This window comes from Oryx dammah, unplaced genomic scaffold (assembly GCF_014754425.2).
Source record: "Oryx dammah isolate SB20612 unplaced genomic scaffold, SCBI_Odam_1.1 HiC_scaffold_17, whole genome shotgun sequence".
Taxonomy (NCBI): Eukaryota; Metazoa; Chordata; class Mammalia; order Artiodactyla; family Bovidae; genus Oryx; species Oryx dammah.
The window spans coordinates 79,752,292-79,777,901 of NW_024070201.1; the positions used below are offsets into that span (position 1 = coordinate 79,752,292).

The 25,610-nt window shown below is 46.8% G+C and overlaps 1 protein-coding gene across 1 annotated transcript; it reads right to left on the reverse strand.

Annotated features, from left to right (window-relative positions):
- Positions 1-926: 926 nt before the first annotated feature.
- Positions 927-20,264, reverse strand: CBLIF (cobalamin binding intrinsic factor). Its single transcript, XM_040259468.1, has 9 exons — positions 20,186-20,264; positions 19,110-19,286; positions 18,132-18,245; positions 17,566-17,706; positions 15,542-15,723; positions 9,239-9,416; positions 7,496-7,709; positions 5,180-5,298; positions 927-1,156 (listed from the first exon to the last, which is right to left on the reverse strand). The coding sequence occupies exons 1-9, from the start codon at positions 20,262-20,264 to the stop codon at positions 1,095-1,097; spliced, it is 1,266 nt and encodes a 421-aa protein (XP_040115402.1). The 3' UTR covers positions 927-1,094.
- Between the last annotated feature and the right edge of the window lie 5,346 nt (positions 20,265-25,610).

Consider the following 25,610-nt stretch of genomic DNA (forward strand, 5'->3'; position numbering starts at 1 on the left):
TTGAGTTCCCTGAGTCACACCCAGCTGACGTTTTGATTCTTATATGTATGTGTCCTTTCATGCTTTTCCCCTTCCTATAAATTTCAGAATTGGGAATTTTGGGGGTCAAAGTGAGTATATCTTAGGTCTTCTGATACATGTTTTCATATTCTTCTCTAGAAAGTTTGTACCAATATTGACTCCAACAAGCAGAGTTCAGAGTTTCATTGTCTTAAATTTTCCTCCCAAAGATCTGTAACTACTCCAGTGTTCTGGCCTGGAGAATTCCATGGACTGTATAGCCCATGGGGTTGCAAAGAGCGGGACATGACTGAGTGACTCTCACTTTCACTTTTCAGGTGCGTATGTGTACATATATATACATATGTAGGATAGGGTGAGGTTATCGATACATACCTATATTTTACATCCAAAATATTATATGTATTATTTATGGAGCACAGTTACAGATATATATCTACCCTTAATATATGACACATATTATATGCTAAATGTATATGAATATTAAATATAACTATGCATAAATATAAATTACATAAAATATATTTGAAATGTGATTTACCCAGAATAAATATTGGAAATGGAAGGGGAGAGTTGTGATATAACATCATTGGTCTAGTTGTGAACCTTCTGGGAGTTTCATATGGAATAGTTTTTGTCACATGTATGGATGAATGTATTTGTGTGTGTGTGTATATGTTTATAACAGGTAATTTGACAAGGAGTACTCGGTATAGATATAAAAAGTTTTTTTAAAGATTTCCTTTATAGAAGAAAAGACTGTGTCAGTTCAACAATCAAGAAAAGATCAGAATGGCTTCTGATATATCAGCCGGGGGCCCCTTTTCCCTCACCCTACATTTAAATGTCTCACCATCATGGTCGTGAAAAACCAGACTTCTTTCACGGGTCACAGACGTTGAGACTCCAGCGATTTGCTTCATTTATTTTACATTGCGGTTTCCATATTTTAACCAGTAATACGGTAGCGTCGAAAATACCCACTTTGGGGGGGCATAGATTTCAAACGATGTGAAAAGACACTTCCAGCCATCCGCTGGGGGACGTTTGGTGGAGGCTGCGGCCGCCTCCTCTTAGTACTGTGTGAAGTTGGCTGTGATGTGCTCGTGGTTGAAGGGTACGTAGTCAGCGACTCCTGCAGAGAACACCCAGAAGTGACCACGGTGCCCGCAGTGCCCGCGGCCCGCCCGCCTCCCGCAGGCCCCACCCGTTACACTGGTTGCCAGTGGGCTGCCGAGTCGCTCCGTCGTGTCCGACTCTTGGTGACCCCACGGACTGCAGCCCGCCAGGCTCCTCTGTCCACGGAGTCTGCAGGCAGGAGCACTGGAGTCAGCTGCCATTTCCTTCTCCAGCTGCGTCTCTCAGGCCTCCTGCATCGGCAGGCGGGTTCCTCACCACTAGCGCCCCTGGGCAGCCCCTTACACTGGTTAGGGGTAGGGGAGCCAGACCCCACTCCAGTACTCCTGCCTGGAAAATCCCAGGGACGGAGGAGCCTGGAAGGCTGCAGTCCATGGGGTCGCGAAGAGCCGGACAGGACTGGGCGATTAGCAGCAGCAGCAGCAGCAGCACGGCCCCAAGGTCACCATCGAGTTGACCAGTATGAAGGAAGCATGGAGCTGAGATTGTGAGGTCTTGTTTTTCAGGCCCTCAGCTGTCACGTGGAGCGAATCTTTGCCCAAGCCCCTTAGATTGTGCCAGCCCCCTTCCCTCCTATATACAAGCGGACTATGAGTATTCATGCTGAAGAATTATTTCCAGGATTAGAGGGAATGACTGCCAAGTGTCTAATACAACATCTAACACATAATAAATGTGTAGGGAAGTTGTGACTATGGATGCGCTGTAGGTGCGCCAGAGTTAGAGCATTCAAGTTGGGAACTCACACACTTTGGAGGACTTAAAGAAGGTCAGCTGGCTGAGAATTTTGTCTTTCTGGGCAGGGAACACAGATCAGGACATAACTGATGATTAAGTTTGAAGTAACCAGGCGTCAGAAAGCTTGACAATTCCAGGCCCAAATCGTTTTGGATCTCAGAGGACATTCCCCACCCCCGACCCCCCCAGAGAAGAAAAGTAACTAGCAGACAGGAGAATAAGCCTGACTTAAGTTTCCAGGGCAATTAAAGAGATGGAAACTCTGAGAGGAATAATGGACAATAGTGATACGCAGTTTTGAGCAAATAGGAGGCAAAAGGCAGTGACCTTACTCCTCTCTAATCCTCAGTTCAGTTCATTTCAGTTCAGTCGCTCAGTCGTGTCCGACTCTTTGCGACCCCATGAATCACAACACGCCAGGCCTCCCTGTCCATCATCAACTCCCGGAGTTCACTCAGACTCACGTCCATCGAGTCCGTGATGCCATCCATCCATCTCATCCTCTGTCGTCCCCTCTCCTCCTGCCCCCAATCCCTCCCAGCATCAGAGTCTTTTCCAGTGAGTCAACTCTTCACATGAGGTGGCCAAAGTACTGGAGTTTCGGCTTTAGCCTCAGTCCTTCCAAAGAACACCCAGGGCTGATCTCCTTCAGAATGGACTGGTTGGATCTCCTTGCAGTCCAAAGGACTCTCAAGAGTCCTCTCCAACACCACAGTTCAAAAGCATCAATTCTTCAGCACTCAGCCTTCCTCACAGTCCAACTCTCACATCCATACATGACTACTGGAAAAACCATAGCCTTGACTAGACGGACCTTAGTCGGCAAAGTAATGTCTCTGCTTTTGAATATACTATCTAGGTTGGTCATAACTTTTCTTCCAAGGAGTGAAAATTAGAGATACCAAGGGAACATTTCATGCAAAGATGGGCTCAATAAAGGACAGAAATGGTATGGAGTTAACAGAAGCAGAAGATATTAAGAAGAGGTGGCAAGAATACACAGAAGAACTGTACAAAAAAGATCTTCATGACCAAGATAATCATGATGGTGTGATCACTCATCTAGAGCCAGACATCTTGGAATGTGAAGTCAAGTGGGCCTTAGAAAGCATCACTACAAACAAAGCTAGTGGAGGTGATGGAATTCCAGTTGAGCTGTTTCAAATCCTGAAAGATGATGCTGTGAAAGTGCTGCACTCAATATGCCAGCAAATTTGGAAAACTCAGCAGTGGCCACAGGACTGGAAAAGGTCAGTTTTCATTCCAATCCCAAAGAAAGGCCATGCAAAAGAATGCTCAAACTACTGCACAACTGCACTCATCTCACATGCTAGGAAAGTAATGGTCAAAATTTTCCAAGCCAGGCTTCATCAATACGTGAACTGTGAACTTCCTGATGTTCAAACTGGTTTTAGAAAAGGCAGAGGAACCAGAAATCAAATTGCCAACATCCGCTGGATCATGGGAAAAGCAAGAGAGGTCCAGAAAAACATCTATTTCTGCTTTATTGACTATGCCAAAGCCTTTGACTGTGTGGATCACAATCAACTGTGGAAAATTCTGAAAGAGATGGGAATACCAGACCACCTGACCTGCCTCTTGAGAAATCTGTATGCAGGTCAGGAAGCAACAGTTAGAACTGGACATGGAACAACAGACTGGTTCCAAATAGGAAAAGGAGTACTCCAAGGCTGTATATTGTCACCCTGCTTATTTAACTTCTATGCAGAGTACATCATGAGAAACGCTGGACTGGAAGAAACATAAGCTGGAATCAAGATTTCTGGGAGAAATATCAATAACCTCAGATATGCAGATGACACCACCCTTATGGCAGAAAGTGAAGAGGAACTAAAAAGCCTCTTGATGAAAGTGAAAGAGGAAAGTGGAAAAGTTGGCTTCAAGCTCAACATTCAGAAAACGAAGATCATGGCATCTGGTCCCATCACTTCATGGGAAATAGATGGGGAAATAGTGGAAACCATGTCAGACTTTATTTTTTGGGCTCCAAAATCACTGCAGATGGTGACTGCAGCCACGAAATAAAAGACGCTTACAAGGTCACGTGACTCTAAAATCTTTCTTATATGCTTGGCTGCGATTCCACAGATTCTGACAGGCCGGATTTTGTTAAATTCATGCCACGTGCTGGGGAAATATCTCTCTTGCTGTGGTCGTGGACAGTGAAGCAGCTCGACCAAGCTTCAGTCTGACCCTGCTGTGCCTCTCCTGACTTCACAACTGTGTGAAGGGATGGTCGCATCTCTGGGAACATCGGGTTAACTTTACATCATCCTTAGACAAAGTAGACTAGTGCTCTTTAAGGCAGAGACTATTTTAGCGTTTGTGCAAACACTTTGGAGATAGTTAAGGTTTTTGCTGAGTCTGAGTTTCATTCTTTGCAATTTCTCCAAGCAAGCATTCTTCATTTTGGCGATTTTTAAAAACACTAGTGAAAGAAGGTGAAAGATGGACCCTGAGGGAAGCTGTGGACGTGATTCCTGCTCCACCACATTCTACGTGTGTGCCTGGGGGGAGTCTCTTTTTCTTTCTGAGACAGTTTTTTTCTACTTAAAAGGAGAGTCACTAATACCTACAGGGTTGATGTGAACAGGAAATGAAATAACATCACGGCATTGATAGCTGTTATTTTTATCCCTCTCACCGATCTCCTCTGGCTGTGAGTGTGCTGTTCTTTCGTTTCACGCATAGACGTCTTTTAACCCCAAAGTGGCCATCTTCTTAGATCACACACTTGTTTTTTTTTTGTTTATGTCTTTCTGTTTATGTCTTTCTCACATCTGCTTTTTCTTTCTTTAGCTCTTATTACTTTAGGTCAATCCACTTTTCATCACTGAATATTTTTTTTCCACTAGCTCAGAGTGATGTTAGAATTCTTGATTTTTTTATTTGTTGTTTTTTCTGAGCCACATAGCATATGGGATCTTAGTTCACCAATCAGGGATCAAACTCTCGCCCCCTGTAGTGGAAGTGTGGAGTCTTAACTGCTGGACCACCAGAGACGTCCCAGGATTCTTGATTTTTTAAAAAAACTATTTTAAATAACTACTCATTTGTTATCCATTTGTCCATCTAACATTACTGTATATTCATGATATATGTGCATACGTACTTGCAAAGCTGTTATATATACAACTGTTGTATGTACACACACTCTCACAATTATTTACTGACTAAATAAATGAATGAATTAAATATGGAGATGAAAGAATTTAGACTTCAAACAGTGGGAAAAGTGCCTACATTCCTTTTCTTCACTCACCTTCTATTAAAGGTGTTTTGCCACTCAGGAATTGCCAATATGTCTTGTCATTAACATTTCCAGCGATATTGTTAATTGAAGAGACCTCAAGTCCCCAGGATGTCATTGTGGTTTCAAACCTGTGAGAATAATATCATATGTGATTAATGCCTCGCTCCAAGTCAGGTAATAAGAAAAGATGAAGGGCCAGAGACTTTCTAAATGCTTCAAAGATCAGAAAAAGATGCCTGAGAGAGAAAGTGCAGATGACTAATGAGCAGACCATTCACTTCACTTGGAATTAAATAAAAGTACGAATGGGTTTTCAAAAACATCAATAAGCAAATTAAAAAATGTTAATGTCCAACAATGGGCAAAAAAATTAGATGAGTGATGGAATAAATATCCAAGATTGACTCTTTGGCAGTTATAAAATTCATATTTTTCAATACTTTCAGTGACATGGAAAAATGCTTATGCAATAATATTAAGTGAAAATGTCGGGTACACATTGGATGAGAGATATTTATCTATCTCATGTATGTATGGATCACAAGTATTTGTAATACACATGGAGAAAATACCTGTAAAATTATACAAAATACCAACAGTGATTAGGTTCTGGATTGACTATGGATGCTTTGTTTTCTTCTTTATGCTTTTCCCCCCACAAAATTTCTCCTATATATATTTACTACATTACAGTTAGAAAAATAAAATTCAGGCAACATTAAAGCTAAGATTGGAGAGGAAGTAAAGTATATTCAGAAGACTGTTGGCAAATTAAGTATTCTAGAAATGAGATCTTTATCCTGACCTGTTCTACAGAAGCTGGAGAAGTTCTGGAGCTGGTCTGCGAGCTGCAGACACGTGTACTTATCCTAACCCTGCGCAGCCGCTGCCGAGTCACTCATTCGTCAATTCCTTGGCCTTTGTCAGTCTTTCTCCTGGACGTCTCTCTGCAGAATTTGGATTAGGTCATCTTTCCTCTGAAAGGAACTCATCTTTTCCTCCCACGACTTAGCATCTTCCCCTTCCTCCCCTTACAGCTTAGCATCTCCATATTTCCCTGCTGTTTCCTTTTCTGCAAACTATAAACATTCCCCAAAGCTTAATGTTCTCCTTCTAATTTTATTTTTCCCCCCAGTTGGGCAGTGGAAAGAACGTGGGCTTCGGAATCAGTCAAATGTGGCTTCAGATCTCAACTCTACTAGTGACATGTTTTGTGATCTTCAGAGCATTACTTAACGATGTTGGATCTAAGTGGTTCCATCTGTAAAATGGGAAGAACTCTGTCTCAGGTTTCAGCGGAAGCACTGTATCTGCACCTACGACACTGTCCTTAACTTCCATCATCGCCTCCGTCGGATGAGAACCCGGTCTCCTTTGCTTACCCTGCCTTCTTTTTCTAGGACTTCTTTTATACCTCCCAAAGCTTCCTGATGACTCCGTTTCAAACTCAGACAACTGAACTTGTCCAAAGGGATTGTTTTTCTCTGAAGGATATTCTTTCTTCCTGACAGTCCCATCAACAGTTCTGAAGCTTCTTTCTCTTGCCCGCCCCCCCGCCCCCACCACCAACGTCCAGCCCCTCACAAGCCCTCGGGCATCTTCCTTGGCATGAGTGCGTTTCTCCTAGATAAAGTCCTCCTCACTTTGTATAACAGCTCCGTTTCTGTGGTCACGCCCTGGCTTTCCTCCTAGTCATTCATTCTCCAACCCAATTAACGTTTTGCAACACTTTTCTTTCTCAAAAACTTGCAACGCTTCACCACACGGTGAAGTCCCATTTCCTCAGCCTGGGATTTCGGCCGTCTTTGGTGTCACTCAGTTTATCCCCTTAGGCACCGTTCATTTAGTTCAGTCCTGTATTCTGTCTCTAGTCAAGCTGGTTTATTCATTGACCCTAAATTCCTTGCTCAGTTCTGTCTCAAATGCTTCATCCTCCTCTAAGCGTTAGAGGAATTTATACCCAACACTCGTGAACTCTGGGGTGACAAAATCCCCTCTTCTTGGAATAGCATTCTTTCATATCTGCTGTGTAAGCCCTCTTCTTCGAGGCGATCCAAAAGCCACGAGACTTCCTTGACCCTTCTAATCCACTCTGTGCTCTCTCTCCTTTGAATTCCTGTTTTGAAAACTCCATTATCATCTATTTAATTTTTATGAGGGCCTTTCCTCCTTACTAGATCACGGGCATCTCGAGGGGCTATTCGATAAAGATTGGTTACTTTATAAGAAGGGGAAAAAGCAGGAATTTGAGGAAGGAGAGAGAGAGAGAGAGTGGCAATTCAGACTGAACTTGGAAGGAGCGGCAAACGTCACTGGAGCACTCACTTGAACTTGGGGTTTTGGCGCTGTGCTTCCTCTAGGACAACAAGCAGCACAGATCCTTTCTTCACACTAACACTGATGGTCACGTTGAAGAGCAGCTCCACACCCCTCAGCTGGTTACTTATGGTGTAGACGACAGTGATGTTGGAGGCTGAGGTGGGAACAGGGCTGGGAAAGTCGGGCTGAGTTTCGGACTGAGTTGGTTGCACCTCTTGATCTGTGAAGAGCACAGAGGCCAAACTCAATAAGGATTGTGGAGTTCGCAGTCTAGGTGCAAAATCTCTGTTATTGGCAGAGCATCCCAGAAAGCATTTCAAGAAATAACAATGGTTCTGTGTCTTTTGTGGAATGTTCTGAGAAACTTGTGTGATCTATGAAGCCGTCTCCCATCCTAGAGAAATGGTCACAGCTGAAGAACCGACAGCTCCCTTAATAATGAACGTTTCTTTTCTTAAAAGAATTGGTGAGATGAAGGGAGGACTGTAAGCCCTGAGTCACATATTGTACACGGCACTCCCTGTTCACCTGGGGCTTTTTGTTAACCCAAAGAATCTGGAAGCAAAGGTAAGATGTTTCAGACCATTTAACAAAATCCCTGGGTATCTAGTGTGGAATCCTAGGAAGGACTCTATGCCCACCTTGTTCAAGCTGGGAAATCTTTGGTAAGCAGCCTAAGGAGTTAGGTGAGTGTGGCTGTGTTTGGTACAATTGGGATTGGATTGCTTAACTGTGCTCTCTGTAGATTCTGTCCTGAGACTGACAAGGAGCTTGCTAATCACTGCTTGTACCAGGAAGTTCAAGCAATGTAAGAAGAATCATATTTTATGTTAGTATGTGATTAGAAAGAAATATATAATATCTCTGTGCCAGGTTTTCACCCCACCCCTGTGGTGCGCTGTGAGCATATTTTTATATCTCTAAGTCTTGACTGTAAAGTCAACTTTGTTCTTCTCCTGAGCTTCCCAGGCAAACTCAATGATTGGTCAGACTTTCTTTGCTTTTGCACCGTGTGACGCTTCTATTTCTACTCAATACTTCTTTCTTTTTAAAGATTTTTTTTTGATGTGGACCATTGTTTAAAGTCTTTGCTGAATTTGTTACAATTCTGGTTTCATTTTATGTTTTTTGGCTGCTAGGTGTGAAGGGCAGGGAAGCCTGGCATGCTGCAGCCCATAGGGTTGCAAAGGGTCAGACATGACTGAGCGACTGAACACATATGGGGTCTTAGTCCCTTAATCAGGGATCGACCCTTCACCCCCTTCATTGGAGGATGGAATCATAACCACTGGAGTGCCAGGAAGTCCCTACTTAATATTTATTTCACTCTTCCAAATGCTGTAGTTTTTGACTGCATTTTATCTCCTGGCTTTGCGAAGAGCAGATATGATAAGATAGCATCATGTTTGGTGTGCTTGTCAAACGGATGAAGGAAGTCATGCGAATTTGTTAGGAGCATGGACCGTCTCTCTCCACCAGCAGCCCACAAGAGGCCTTACCTATAGTAGGTGCTCAATACATGTGTGCTCAATGACGTGGACATGGGACTGAATTCCAAGGGCAGGACAGCACGGCTGCATGCTAACACGCAGCTCTGGGGGACCGGACGTCAGATGTGGCTCTGCCTGCCTGGAAGTCACAGGTATAACAAGCCCTTATGCCACTTACAATTGGCCCAATTAGGTCCACCTGTCATTCCTGGCTTAAGACGCCACTTTATAGGGAGAGACAGATGTTCAGAGTCCTTACCAGGGCTGCAAGACACTTGGGGCACGTCTAGGTAGGTCTTGCCTTTCAGTGAAGGCAGGATTTGGGCAATGGACATGGGGTTTTGGAATTTCCCCTCCTTGATCTCGTCCAGTACAGTGTCCACGGTCTGCTGGCAATCCCACTGCTTGTTAGGCCTCTCAGGTGTCACGGAGAGAGCCTGGAGCCAGGGGGAAGAGACACACACACACACAGAGGTTAGGTATAGCTGAGACACACACACACAGAGGTTAGGTACAGCTGAGGGCTGGCCTTTATAACTCCTGTAACGGTTAGACTCGGTCACCGATCTTTGTGATCAGCCAGAGGTTCCGGACGATGTCTGCCTCATTCCTGGCTATGTCCCCACTGCTTAGTGCAGTGTCTGTCACGTAGCAGTCCCTCAATAAACATCTGAGCTACAGTTAGACTGAGGCTTCCCAGGTGGCTCAGCGGTAAAAAATCTGCCTGCCTATGCACGAGAGGCAGGAGACCCAGGTTCAGTTCCTGGGTCGGGAAGATCCCCTGGAGGAGGACACGGCAACCCATCCCAGTATCCCTGCCTGGAGACTCCCAAGGACAGAGGAGCCTGGTGGGCTGCAGTCCATGGGGTCGGATTGAGCTGGACACGACTTGGGGACTGAACGACAATAACACTTACGTCCAGGGAGTGCTATCAGGGCGGTGGTACTTGCTCACGGTACTTAGATGAAGAAGGGCGAGGAGAGCTGGCAAAGCAAGCGTCTGGGGAGCTCTCGTCTAGGACAACCTGGCCGTCTCACCATGTGAGACCTCTTCCGCTCTCTGCTCTGCACACCCTTCCGGGTACTGGCCCCTCATTTGATCAGACAGGACCACCAGCCAGAGGTTCCTTAGCCCTGGCCACGGCGGAAGATGCAGGGGTGGGGCTAATCACCGCGTGCGTCCTCTTGGTGACGGTGATTCATGGACTCATGCGCCAATCAGAGTCCTTCGCTGATATACAGACACCCGGAGGGAGAGGCCTCTTCTCTTCTCCTTCCGGGTTAGTAATCACTAAGGCGTTAGTGAAAGAGGAGAGTGAGAGAGCTGGCCTAAAACTCAGTATTCAGAAAACTAAGATCATGGCATCGGGTCCCATCACTTCATGGCAAATAGATGGAGAGACAGTGGAAACAGTGACAGACTTTACTTTTTGGGGTTCCAAAATCACTGCAGATGCTGACGGCAGCTATGAAATGAAAAGACGCTTACTCCTTGGAAGGAGAGTTATGACCAACCTAGACAGCATATCAAAACGCAGAGACATTACCAACCTTTGCCAATAAAGGTCTGTCTAGTCAAAGATATGGCTTTTCCAGTTGTCATGTATGGATGTGAGAGTTGGACTATAAAGAAAGATGAACGCCGAAGAATTGATGGTTTTGAACTGTGGTGTTGGAGAAGACTCTTGAGAGTCCCTTGGACTGCAAGGAGATCCAACCAGTCCATCCTAAAGGAGATCAGTTCTGAATATTCACTGGAAGGACTGATGCTGAAGCTGAAACTCCAATACTTTGGCCACCTGATGGGAAGAACCAACTGATTGGAAAAGACCCTGATGCTGGGAAAGATTGAAGGCAGGAGTAGAAGGGGACAACAGGATGAAATGGTTGGACGGCATCACCAACTCGATGAACATGAGTTTGAGTAAACTCTGGGAGTTGGTGATGGACAGGGAGGCCTGGCGTGCTGCAGTCCATGGGGTCACAAAGAGTCAGACATGACTGAGCACCTGAACTGAACTGAACTGAAGGCACTGGTGACCATCTTTCTCAGACACTTTGAAGAAGCAGGGGAGAAGCAGAAAAATCAGGACTGAGAGATGATAGAGTGATCCCTAATGTCTTATTTGAGACCTTTATTCTGACTAATTCTGAAATCACCTGGATCCTCTAGTTTATGTGAAATAGTAACTCTCAGTTTTGTTTTGTTTTTTTCCTTAAGCAGAAATTGTTGGGTTTCTGTTATTTGCATAATGATTCTTGATGAATACACTGTACAAGTCGCTCTACTGAGTCTTCTATCTCATTGGTAAAATAGAAACCATAGCTCCTGCCCTACCTTTGGAGTGGTCATTGGAGGATCAGATGGGATGCTATGCAAAAGCATTTTTTTTTTTAATAAAAAAAATTTTTTTTTTAACCAAGTCTCCTGGGATCTTAGTTCTCCAACCAGGGGTGGGATCGGTGCCCCCTGCAGTGGAAGCGCAGAGTTTTAACCACAGGCCTGTGGAGGAAGTCCCTGCAGCAGCGTTTTGTGATGTATGGTGTGGAAGCTGTCCTTCCGTCTCCCTCTCTTCAGGGTTGTACTGGCTGCAGCCGCCAGAGCATGTTAATGTGCTGGCGTTGCTGACAACTGATTCACCTGAAGCTTCGAATGAAAAATGGGAGATGGGAGAGGGGAGCCAGACGTGGATGTGAGCTGGAGAGAACAGTGTGAGAAGCAGGCAGTTCTGACAGGCACTGTTGACGTCCACAACCACAACAGTGGCTCTTCCCAGAGTCCACTTTACTGGGATCTGTGGTTAAAGGCCATGTTAGGTTTTCCCAGACACCACACCTTGTCTGCTAGCCACGTTCCCCTCCCAGACCCCGCTAAGCGATCTGTATCCCTTTGGGATAAAACATCACGAACACCAACTCTTTAGAAAGGAGTGATGCATTAAGCAAAAAGAGAAGGGGGCAGCAGAGGATGAGATGGTGAGATAACATCACTGACTCAGTGGACACGAATCTGAACGATCTCGGGAAGACAGTGGAGGACAGAGGGGCCTGCTGCGGCGCGTGGTGCTGCAGTCCGAGGGGTTGCGGAGTCCGACACGACTCAGTGACGGGACAGCAACATCAATGCGCTACTTGTTAGAAGTCAATAACAGCTTGGCAGCAGAAGTTTACAGCTTGGCAGGAGAGCTTTACCTCTCCAAGTTAAGTTCTTGCCAGAGGAACCTTGAAAGCATTGGCATGTTGATGGAAGAAGGATCAAGGATTCAGGAACAGAGGGAAGGCCCCATGAGTGCCCCTGGGAAGCAATGTGAGTGATCTAGGTCACTTGAAGGGCAATGATAGCAGGCAGAGGTGACTGAAGGCTGCAGAGGAAGCTTAATTCACCTTATTCCCTTGGGAGAGACCACAATTATTAAAATCCACATTATATCTGTAATTCTTTTATACCTTTGCTATGATGGGGAAAATGAAATCCCAAGAGAGTCATTTTCCCATATTTGCCCAAGATTGTGGTCAGTCTGGGCAAGCTCAAGTTGTTAGAGCTTTAGAAACCTTGATGCTGAAGCTCCAATACTTTGGCCACCTGATGCGCAGAACTGACTCATTGAAAAAGACCCTGATGCTGGGAAGGACTGAACGCGGGAGGAGAAGAGGGCAACAGAGGATGAGATGGTTGGGTGGCATCACCAACTCAATGGACGTGAGTTTGAGCCAGCTCTGGGAGTTGGTGAAGGACAGGGAAGACTGGCGTGCTGCAGTCCGTGGTGTTCGACACGACTGAGAGACTGAATGGCAACAGAAACACTTGGCTTTCGACACCAGAATATTTCAGATTAGAACAAGTTTATATAGTAAACACCTGGTGGTTTCAGACTTCAGATTGCCTGGGTAAGAAACTGGCGTGATGGGGTTAGGCAGAGGCAAGAAATCCACCTGACCTTTGATATTTGGATATGAATGAGGCCCTGCCTTTTTCCAAGGACAACGTCAACTCTCAGGTACAACTTATCACTGTGTACCTTGCCAAACTGACAAACCGAATTAGCAAAAGCAAACACCTGTCTCTCTGGCACTAAGGAGAGCAAGGTTATCGTAAGTGAGTCATGAACAAAACACCATAGATTTCTTCCAGACTTCCTTTGTTCCACTACAAAGCTTTCTAGACCAGAGCCCTGGGAATACTCTTGTGTGATTCAGCCAGTAAAACAGTGTTTTGTTCTCTGGCAAAATTCCACTGACCGCAACATGATGTAGAAACTGATTTTATTTTCATTAGTTGGTTCCATGGCACACAGGGGATTTTTATCCACTCTTATGTGTAACATGAAAGAACTTCTAGTCTATTTATGCCCTTTGCTGATTTTTATCTTAATTTTTAAAATATTAAAAAATTGAGATGTAATTGAGATGGAACATTATATTCGTTTCAGGTGTACTGTTTATCGTGACTGCAGTATAGTCTAGCCATCCATTGCCACACATGGTTTCACAGTGTTTATACTGTGATGAAAATGTAAGATTGACTCTCTTAGTAACTTTTAAATATATTATATAGTATCATTAACTATAGTCACCGGGCTATACATTGCATTGCTAATTTAATATACAGAACACCAAAGCCTTCTGTACATCCTCCTGCACTAATCCAGAACTAAATTAGATTTAGGGCTGGCATCATAACACCGTGATTCTGTTTCTTTATTTTTTATTGATGTATAGTTGATTTATGGGCTTTCCAGATGGCTCAGCTGGTAAAGAATCTGCCTGCAATGTGGGAGAGCCGGGTTTGATCCCTGGGTTGGGAGGATCCCCTGGAGAAGGGAAAGGCTGCCCACTCTAGTATTCTGGCCTGGAGAATCCCATGGGTTGTATAGTATTATTTTAGTTTCAGGCATATAGGATAGTGCTTCAGTATTTTTGCAGATTATACTCTATGATAGGTTATCACCAGATAATGGCTATAAAGCCCTGTGAGCACAGCATAGCCTTGTTGTTTGTCTGTTTTATACCTAGTAGTTTGCCTCTGCTAACCCCATGCCCCTGATTCGTCCTCCCGCTCCTCTCTCACTTTTGGTAACCACAAGGTTGCTCTCTGTGTCTGTGAGACTGTTTCTGTTTTGCATATACATTCACTGTATTATCTTTTAGATTCTACATGTAAGTGATGCCAGACAGCGTTTGTCTTTTTCTGCCCGTTTAACTTCACTAAGCATAAGATTATGATTCTCTGGCTCTTGGGCGTTCCATGTTGGCAAGGCCATGGTGCAGTTTTTCTCTTACTCCTATAGGGCTCAGAAGGGAAAGAATCCGCCTGCAATGCGGGAGAACCAGGTTTGATCCCTGGGTTGGGAGGATCCCCTGGAGAAGGAAATGGCTACCCACTCCAGTATTCTTGCCTGGAGAATCCCATGGACAGAGGAGCCTGGCGGGCTACAGTCCACGGGGTCGCAAAGAGTGAGACAGGACTGAAGCGACTTCACTTCACTTCACTTTATAGGGCATTTCGAGGTGATTTGCTGCTCTGGTTGGTTCTCTCTCCCTGCTATGTTATTGGAGGCTGCTGCCCTAATCCGTGGAGGGAGGTGTGTGTGTGTGTGTGTGTGTGTGTGTGTGTGAGAGGTTGTGTTTGGAGCTATATCAAGCAGCATCTTACAGCATCCGAGCCCGAGACTCTACCCAGGGCAACACCGCACAGACTGTAGACTGGATGGCCGGACGCGTCTGGCGTTGCCATGCAGTAGGGATCTTTGTGAGGCTGAGTTGACATCAAGAGAGTAAAACAGCTTGACAAAGATTAGATATCTAGGCAGCTTTGGCTTATTTTCATTAATCCTTTTGAATATGATCCCACATTTTTTTGGGATCACGATACCAGGCTGATAAAAGAACATTTGATTGGCAAGATGGAATCAGAAAAGTCAATGTAACTTGAGGACTTACTCGAATAACCTTAGTTTTTAAAATATACCAAACTCTCGTTCGAAGTCATTTCACTTGTGTCTGAGGCACTTTTCGACCCCGTGGACTGGAGCTTGCCAGGCTCCCCGTCCCTGGGACTCTCCAGGCAGGAACACCGGAGTGGGTTGCCATTTCCTTCTCCAACGCGTGAAAGTGAAAAGTGAAAGTGAGGTCGCTCAGTCGTGTGTGTCTGACTCTAGCAACCCCAGGGACTGCAGCGCTCCAGGCTCCTCTGCCCACGGGATTCTCCAGGCAGAACACTGGGGTGGGGGCCATGTCCTTCTCCAGGGGACCTTCCCGAGCCAGGGATCGAACCTGCATCTCCTACGTCCCCCGCATTGGCAGGTGGGTTCTTTACCACTAGGGCCACCTGGGGATTTTTATGAACAAACTGATCATTATTAGTAGTAAATGAATACATTTCTTGGAGTTATTATTTTTCCCCAGGGAAACAAAGAGCGTTCATGTATATTTGTTTTTATACTTTACCGGTGAAGTAGAGGGGAGTTAAGGCTTACCTGCATTTTTTGGGTGGGGGGCAGGCATGTGGGGCCTATTTTCCCGACCAGGGCCTGGACCCGCCTCTCCTGCAGGACGCGTTTACCTGCATGGCGAGGCCGGTGCTGTAGATGTCTCCGATGATGCCATTGTCTCGGATCCTCGTGCTGATAGACTCCACGATCTTCTTTAGCAACTGAGAGAACAGGGCACGGTACCCATCCTCTGAACCTATGGGGATCCTGTTGTACATACAGGTCAGAGCCAAGGTCGCCACTGCGCCTGCGTCTGTGAATCACAGCAGAGGGTAAGACCACCCGTCCACACTTTGAACAACCAACATTTTACTGTTGGACTGCTGCGTTCAATGGGGGCTTTCCTAGTGGCTCAGTCGGTAAACAATCTGCCTGCAGTGCAGGAGACCGGGCTTGAGTCCCTGGTCAGGAAGATCCCCTGGAGAAGGAAATGGCAACCTCTGGCACTCTTGCTGGAGAATTCCATGGAGAGAGGAGAGGGGCAGGCAGCAGTCCATGGAATCGCAAAGAGTCGGACACGACGGTGGGGCTAACTTCGGTTTTTCCCTTTGCTGCGTTCAGTAACCTCCCTGACCCTTCAGGACAGCCTGTGAGACAGGCTCTCTGATTGTGTGCATTTCAGGGAAGAGGGTATGGAGACTCAGAGAGGTCAGGGAACCGCCCAGGGCGGCATAGCTGGTAAGGAGCAAGGGCCTGAGAGCGGCGCCGCAGGACGCCACGGCTCACGCCTCGAATGAAAGCCGACTGGCAGCGTTTTCAGCCCCACGTTGCATGTCCCAGCGTTTATCTGTCAAAAAGTCAGCGCTTGGCAAATCCCAGCCGTCCTCACTTCTCAGCGAAGCCTCCTCCGTCATCCCGGCCAACAGGCGCCGTCTCTCCTCTGAACTCCTCCAGCATGCGCTGTTTGGACCTGCTTTGTCCTCTCTGCCCTCTCTCCTTACCCGGCCGGGAGCTCTCGGATGGTGGCGGGGGAGCCTGCCTTCTCCGGGGTACCCCGTACAGGGGTCCTCGGCCCTTTCCTTCTTATTATGTGTGAACTAAATGGACAAACTCTGGCACAGTGAGACCAGAACAAACCAGAGACTCGCCAGATGGCATTTTTTCCTCACTAATCTTTTCCTCCGCACCCTAGTCTCTACCCCAAAGTTGTGTCATCTCGCTGAGGATGACAGTGTTGGCCAAGAAGTCCCAATTTCCTGAACTGGCAGAGACGCCCCAGCCATGAGAAGGTCCCTGATGAGAAACAGAGGCCAGTCTGTGTTTGACCCACAGGTAAGATACCTGAGCAAATACCGACCTGAGTGTTGGTCTAGTAGGGACTGAAATGAGAGAGGTCTCTGAAGCAGCATATGTAAGGGGTGAAAACGTGAGCTGATGCTGTTGCTTCGACAGTGGCGGAGGAGAAAAGGTGACCACAATGAGGGACCTCACAGAGGGCATTGTGCCGAGAAGGGGTCATTATGTGTGATGGGGGAGGAGACAGTGTCCATTCACAGGCAGCCTCGCAGGATGCAGGAAGAAGGTTCCAGTGCATCCTTGAAGGAGAGCGTCAAGGCTTTAAGGTTCAGAGAGGAGCTGTTTAATGTCAAGAGAATGTTTGGACATTGTAAGGAGAAGCCCTGAGAAGAATAGAGTGTGGACGCATCAGTTCAGTTCAGGCGCTCAGTCGTGTCCGACTCTTTGCACCACAGCACGCCAGGCCTCCCTATCACCAACTCCCAGAGTTCAGTAGGGATTAAAGAGGAGGCTCAGGGTAGGGCTGAGTCTAGACATTGGTTTAATAATTTAACTGCTGTTGGGACAACTCCTGACTTGGATGACATGCTTATTGGTTCCAGTGGAGATTCTGGAACTGCCAGGCACATCAAGGTTTGCCCTGGTTTTCTGTTTTCCTTCTCTCTTTCATGTGTACCTTATGTTTTATTTATCCCTTGCACGTCCACCGCGTGTCTGCCCAGCATCTCTCACCTGCTGACCTCTTCCTGGCCCTCCATCCTCCTCCATGGAAAGCACCCCCCACCACGGTTCCCCCAGTTCTACCCTCAGTGACCTTGGTGTTCCAAGCTCAGGGAAGTGTTTGAAACCAGTGACTTACCCACATCAAAGGGAGAGGAGTTGGCCAGCAGGGTCTTGGCAAAGCGGGCTGCTATGGGTAAGGTCGTCTCTGGGTTGTTCTGGCACAGTGCCAGGATGGCCAGACTGGGCCCATAGAAGGTGGAAGCATAGGAATCGAGGCCTTGAGAGAGGACAGGAGCCTGCGTAAGACTAAAGTTCACCATAAGGAAGGCATTTGTGAAAAAGGAAAAGCCAGACTTTTGAAAAGGACGTGGCTAGAAATCCTGTCCAAGAAGAAAGATGCTGTATTGGCAAGAGACAACTCCTGCGTCTCAGAACAAGAATGGCACCTGGCAGGGAACCGAATCAAAGGGAGGCTGCTGTCTGCAGGGGAAGGCACGCATCAGGTCCTCCCGGGAGGGCAGTCTTTTCCAGTTGGCTGGACCGAAGTGGGGATCTCACATGGCGATTATCAGAGTGACCTGAGTGGAGGAACCCCAGGTCTTTTCCCTCCACGTCCACCCTCCCCTCCTTCTCTTTAAGATTTAAAATTCTCAGGAAGGGCCATTGGCCTCATTTCCCCAGTCCCTTCTGATGAGGTCTTACTGGAAGGTGTCCAGTTCTCCATTTGGGTCCGAAGAGTCGATATTTTGTCCCCAGGGTCTCGGCAGGAGGAGGTGAGGGCCATGATGGTGAGGGCGAGCTGACCAGCGGTCAGGTCTGTGGAGGAGAGAACAGTACTGTTAAACAAAGGCATTCTCAGAGGGGAGAGCTCCAGTGGTCAGGCTGAGCTCTCTGCTTCTTTCCATGTCATTTTGATTTTTTAAAAAATGATGTGATCAGATAGTTTTTTGACCTTTCTTAAGGAAAGAAGCATGGGAAGACTCTGTAGGAATGTTTAACCTGGTGACTTCTATGTGGTTTGACCACCTCATTCGGATTTCCTGGTATCTGTTTAGAAAAGCAGCAAGAATACCCTGCAAGTTCATATGGAAACATGTCTAGTTACAAGACGCTTTTAACTCTACTCAAGTTTCTCTAACTTGGACCTCAAGGCAACTCCTGTGAGGTAGGCAGAACAGAGATTTTATTGCTTTTGTTATTATTGGTGTTCGTGTTTAAAGTGTTTATTCTTTTTGGTCATACCATATGGAATATGGGGTCTTCGGTTCTCCCCCAACCAGGGATTGAACTTGCGTCATCCTGCATTGGGAGTGTGGAGCCTTAACCACTGCACCGGCAAGGAAACCCTGCTATTAGTGTGATTGTTACTCGAATGACCTGCCTTTTGTGAGCGACGGAGGTGAGGTTGGTGGGAATCTGTGAGCCCTTCAGGGTCCCAGAGTTAGTAGGTGGCAGAGTCAGACCTGGAAGCCTGCTCATTTACGTTTAATCTGAGCTCTTTCTGCCTTGCTGCCCTCCTATGTGAATGCGCCAACCCGAGTTTCCATCCTTCCGGGGATGCAGGGAAAGGTGCTTGGGTGACTTAGGCACCGTCACAGGTAGCGTTGGGGTGGAGGGACTTGGGGAGGGGGTCTGGGAGTGGAGGTTCAGGGAGCCCGCCAAGGGGCTCTGGTTTCTCACCGGCTGTGTCACTGGCCATGAGATCAAAAGTCAGGAGCTTCTGGGCCTCCACGTCGAAGGCTCCTGCCAGGTTCATGGCAATCAGGATGCTGGGATTCGGGAAGGTGGAGTTGATCACCGAATTCTCCATGACAGCTTGGATGCCATCGACCCAGGGCTGTTCTGCTGAGGGAACAGCTGCGAAGGGCAAAGCCATTTACTAAACCCCTCATCCTCACTCTCTCTTCGCAGAAATGCTTTCTGCATCTCTTAGGAGAAAGCGTCTTCTAGCTTTGGTATCCTTGGGGGTACCCGCATTGGGGGTGATTATTAAAGAGAAATGGAGAAAACACCGAGGTTTCCTTTTGAGGCCAGTTCGTCCCTGCACACGTGCTTAGTCACGTAGAAGTGTCCAACTCTTGTGACCCATGGCCTGTGGCCCGCCAGGCTCCTCTGTCCATGGGATTCTCCAGGTGAGAAGACTGGAGTGGGCTGCCATGCCCTCCTCCAGGGGGTCTTCCCAACCCAGGGATCGAACCTGAGTTTCTTGCATTGCAGGCAGATTCTTTACCATCTGAGCCCCCGAGGAACCCCAGTTAGTCCCTACATCTTTCCAAAGAACTCTGGTCTTTAAGAAAGTGATTTTTTACTTCCGACATCAAACGCTGTGGCTCACAGACATTTCACGCTGTTTCCAGCATGTTCCCAGAAATCACTGATTCCCTTGCATCCATCCTTTTCTCACTTTTGCATGAGATGTAAGAAGGATCTGGGCTATGACCTGTCCTCAGCAGGCTCCCAGCATTCTTACCACCAGTGGTTCATGGTGGTAACAGTCACTGAGGGTCTCCCCCCGAATCATCAACCATCATTCCTGCAACAGCATTTCAACCTCTCTTAATGTAAAATGCAGAGACTTGCCTCTCAGAACTCAGGCCCCTAAGTCGGGAGAGATGAAGCGCACAGACTCACACCCTGCAAAGGGCCCCGTCACGACTGCTACTTTCAGGCTCATCACTAGATGCCAGTGTCTGAGCTTTTTGCCAGTACCCAGGGTAACCACTTCCTGACCTCCCTGGAAACAATGCCCTACTCACAGCATGAGCTTCGGGTCTGGGTGCTGGTCCTCGTCACAGCCCAGAGAAGGGTCAGGAGCTGGAGGGCAGCCCGGGCCATGCTTCTGCCTCCTGGCGCGTCCCCGTCTCCTGTCCCCGAGTCCCGCTGTGTGCAGGCGTCGTGTTTCCCTGCTTCCCCTTATATATGCGGCTCTTTGTAAAGCAGCCTGCCTGCTCCCCAGCCCAGCCACTCCTAAGCGCTTATTCTGTTTGCTCATGCAAGCTTGCCTACTCCAGAGCCTCCAAGGCGTCTGAAGGTCATGTCTCGGCAGCAGTCAGAGGAGACGCTTGGGACTTCGTCTGCGATGAAGGCCAAGTGTCCTTTACTAAAGTCCCGGGAGGCTGGCTAGTGTGCGAGTCTTAAGGGGACTTTCTCCTAAGCCTTTCATACCCAGAAACCTCTTGGCTATTTTTCAGCAACCATTTCATTGAAGTTGGGGTGATTCCTAAGGCCCTACCTCACCTACAGTTCATGGGGTTCTCATGGCAAGAATACTGGAGTGGTTAGACATTCCCTCTTCCAGTGGACCACATTTTGTCAGAACTCTCCCCTATCACCCATCTGTCTTGGGTGGCCCTGCACAGCGTGGCTTCATTGATTTATGCAAGCCCCTTCGTCACAAGGAGGCAGTAATCCACGAAGGGGAAACTTGGGCAAACTCTGGGAGGTGGTGAGGAACCAGGAGGCCTGGCGTGCTGCAGTCCGTGGGGTTGCAAAGAGTTGGACACGACTTGGTGATGAACAGCAACGCCTCACTTACAACGCCTCGGGGGCACTTGTTTTACGAGAAGTGCTCTGAGGCTCTCAGGTAGCATGGGCCAGGTGAGGGCTGGCTTTATGCAGTGAAGTAAACCATCACGATTTGGGTTCCAGCCCATGGGCAAACAACGGACCGCAGTTCCCCAGAATTTTTTATTTTTTAATTTCTTTTTCCTACCTAGGGAAGAAAGCATTTCAAACACCCAAGGATTTCAGATGTTGTTTTTTAAAGTAAGTAATTGGAAAACGTGGAATCAATGAACTATATTAAGCAATATGTATATATTAATCTTTTTAGGATTGTGGCTGTATAAGAAAGCAAAGTAAGCCTCCCTATCATGGAGAACTGAAAATAATGAGATTATGAAGGAGGGAGCTATGTTTTTTCTTTTCTAACGACCTATTTTTAAGTAGCTTCTTTTAGGAGGCCATTCTCCAGTGACTCCCAACTTAAAATAAGATTCAAAGGCCTTCAAACACCCTCCGGCCCTGTGAGGTCTGCCCTCTGGCTCCCTCCTGGACCTCACCTCCATCCACTGCCCCCTTGCCCTGGCAGCTTCTGCAGCACCTCTTGTTCCTCGCATCCGTCGGCCCCCTTAGCTCTCGCTGTCCCCTCTGCCCGGGACATCTTCACTCCAAATACTGCACGATGGCTCCCTCGCTTCTTTCATCACTCTGCTCCGAGGTCAGTTGGTTTTGGTTTTAATTTTCTTTATTTTTTTCACTTTTGTGGTGCTGGATCTTGGTTGCCGTGCGGGCTTTTCTCCTGCTGCGTCGAGTTGGGGTACTCACTGCTGGTGGTGTGCGGGCCTCTCCCTGTGGCGGCCTCTCTTGCTGAGGAGGGCGGGCCCCGGGGCACGTGGGCTCAGTTGCTCTGTGACACGTGGGATCTTCCCGGATCAGGAATTGAACCCCTGTCCCCTGCGTTGGCAGGCGAATTCTACACCCCTGGGCCACCAGGGAAGCCCGAAGGCCAGCTTTTATTTGTTTTCCGTTTCATGTTTCATCCTTTCAATGGTAAACTTTCAGTTGGAGTACAGCTGCTTTACAAGGCGCTCGTTCCTGCTGTACTGCAAAGCGAATCAGCCACGTGTGTGTCTGGCTCCCGCCCTGGGGTCTCCTTCCACAGGTCACCGCGGAGCTTTGAGTGGAGTTCCCTGTCACAGGTCTGCTCTCAGACCCAGGCCCCTGCGTGAGAGACGGCCTCCCCCGCCACCCGCGGCCCCGTCTGCCACAGGCCCTGCCCCTGGTCACACTGTGCGCTCCATTCACTGTCTGCCTCCTTCCCCACAGGAGTGCCGGCTCCGTAGCGCCAGGGGCTTCCTCCATTCTGTCCACTGCTTGTCCCAGGTACGTGAGATGCTACCTAGCTCCTAGTCGGAATCAAAGGAACCCTTTACAAGCTTTAAATTTTGTCTTTTTATTGAAATATAGTTGATTTACGACATCGTGTTAGTTCCTGGCGCACAGCGGAGCGACCCAGTTATACATATGTGTGCTCTTTTTCATATTCTTTCCCATCATGACTTGTTACAGGGTATTGAACACAGTTCCCTGGGCTACAATAGGGCCTTTACCTGTTTTATCTATAGCACGTGCATCTGCTAATCCAACTCCTGAGCTATCCCTCCCCACCCCTTATCCCCCTGTGGTAATAGTACGCTTGTTTCCTAAGTCCCTGAATCTGGTCATGTTTTGTAAATAAGTCTATTTGCATCACATTTTAGATTCCGCATATAAGTGATCTCATGAGCTATTTGTCTTTGTCTGACTTAGTGTGATCATCTCTGGGTCTCTCCATGTTGCTACAAACAGCATTATCAAATGAACACTTTTTGAATGAGTGAATTAATGAACAAATACATAGCATAGGGGATAAAGCATTTTTTTTCTTTCTTGGAGAAGTCGGTGGTGGTGTGGGGTGAGAACACAGGCTACGTATTAGGGTGTGATACACGTCTAACATCATCTTATGTTTCCACCTCCTGGCGTTCATGCCCTTATATAATCAGTCCTCTTGAGATGGTTGGATGGCATCACCAACCCAATGGACATGAGTCTGAGTAAACTCCAGGAGTCGGTGATGGACAGGGAGGCCTGGCATGCTGCAGTCCATGGGGTCGCAGAGAGTCGGACACGACTGAGCGACTGGACTGACCTGAGCTTCTCTATGAGTTGACCTTGCTTCTGATAATCATAATACAGCAGAAGTGATGGGATGAGGTTGCGGAAGACCAGCTCCATCTGGCTTGCAGTCCCTGGCTCTTCCTGCTTCTTGCTCTGATGAAGCAGCTGCTGTGTTCTGAGGTTCCTTATGGAAGAGCCTGTGTGGGGAACAGCTGAGGGCATCTTTCAGCTCGCAGCCAGGCAGGGCAACAGGCACATGAAGAAGCCTGAAAGCAGATTCTTCCCCAGTTGAGCTTTGAGATGAAGGCAGACATAGCCAACATTTTTTTTTCTTAATTTTTTAAAAGTTGATTTGTTGTATTTTCATTTCTATTCAGTTCAAAATTTTTGTGTTTGTTTTGGCTGCACAGCATGTGAAATCCCAGTTCCCTAATCAGGGACCAAAAACATGGCCCCTGCAGTGGAAGCTCGGAGATCCAGCCACTGGGACTCGAGGGAAGTCTCTCCAGCTGACATCTTGATTGCAGGCTCATGAAAGACTGGAAGCAGAGGACTCGGGCAACCTGGCCCTCCATTCCTCACCCAGAGAAACTGAGATAACTGTTGTTGTTTTAAGCCATTAAGTTTCAGGGTGTTATGCAGCAATAAGTAACTAATACACAGGATTCGGTGGGCAGTATTTCGGGCTGCATGGTGGAGAGCCTTGTGCACCATGTGAAGGAGTATAATAAAGTCTGACACTGTTTCCACTGTTTCCCCATCTATTTGCCATGAAGTGATGGGACCAGATGCCATGATCTTCGTTTTCTGAATGTTGAGCTTGAAGCCAACTTTTTCACTCTCCTCTTTCACTTTCATCAACAGGCTTTTTAGTTCCTCTTCACTTTCTGCCATAAGGGTGGTGTCATCTGCATATCTGAGGTTATTGATATTTCTCCTGGTAATCTTGATTCCAGCTTGTGTTTCTTCCAGTCCAGCGTTTCTCATGATGTACTCTGCATAGAAGTTAAATAAGCAGGGTAACAATATACAGCCTTGACGTACTCCTTTTCCTATTTGGAACCAGTCTGTTGTTCCATGTCCAGTTCTAACTGTTGAATCCTGACCTGCATACAGATTTCTCAAGAGGCAGGTCAGGTGGTCTGGTATTCCCATCTCTTGAATAATTCTCCACAGTTTATTGTGATCCACACAGTCAAAGGCTTTGGTGTAGTCAATAAAACAGAAATAGAAGTTTTTCTGGAACTCTCTTGCTTTTTCCATGATCCAGCAGATGTTGACAATTTGATCTCTGGTTCCTCTGCCTTTTCTAAAACCAGCTTGAACATCAGGAAGTTCACAGTTCACGTATTGCTGAAGCCTGGCTTGGAGAATTTTGAGCATTACTTTCCTAGCGTGTGAGATGAGTGCAATTGTGTGGTAGTTTGAGCATTCTTTGGCATTGCCTTTCTTTGGGATTGGAATGAAAAACTGACCTTTTCCAGTCCTGTGGCCACTGCTGAGTTTTCCAAATTTGCTGGCATATTGAGTGCAGCACTTTCACAGCATCATCTTTCAGGATTTGAAATAGTTCAACTGGAATTCCATCACCTCCACTAGCTTTGTTCGTAGTGATGCTTTCTAAGGCCCACTTGACTTCCCATTCCAGGATGTCTGGTTCTAGGTGAGTGATCACACCATCATGATTATCTTGGTTGTGAAGCTCTTTTTTGTACAGTTCTTCCGTGTATTCTTGCCACCTCTTCTTAATATCTTCTGCTTCTGTTAGGCCCAGACCATTTCTGTCCTTTATTGAGCATGTCTTTGCATGAAATGTTCCCTTGGTGTCTCTAATTTTCTTGAAGAGATCTCTAGTCTTTCCCATTCTATTGCTTTCCTCTATTTCTTTGCATTGATTGCTGAAGAAGGCTTTCTTATCTCTTCTTGCTATTCTCTGGAACTCTGCATTCAGATGCTTATATCTTTCCTTTTCTCCTTTGTTTTTCACCTCTCTTCTTTTCACAGCTATTTGTAAGGCCTCCCCAGACAGCCATTTTGCTTTCTTGCATTTCTTTTCCATGGGGATGGTCTTGATCCCTGTCTCCTGTATAATGTCATGAACCTCCGTCCATAGTTCATCAGGCACTCTATCTATCAGATCTAGTCCCTTAAATCTATTTCTCACTTCCACTGTACAATCATTAGGGATTTGATTTAGGTCATACCTGAATGGTCTAGCAATTTTCCCTACTTTCTTCAATTTCAGTCTGAATTCGGTAATAAGGAGTTCATGATCTGAGTACAGTCAGCTCTTGGTCTTGTTTTTGTTGACTGTATAGAGCTTCTCCATCTTTGGCTGCAAAGAATATAATCAATCTGACTTCAGTGTTGACCATCTGGTGATGTCCATGTGTAGAGTCTTCTCTTGTGTTATTTGAAGAGGTGTTTGCTATGACCAGTGCATTTTTTTGGCAAAACTCTATTAGTCTTTGCCCTGCTTCATTCCGCATTCCAAGGCCAAATTTTCCTGTTACTCCAGGT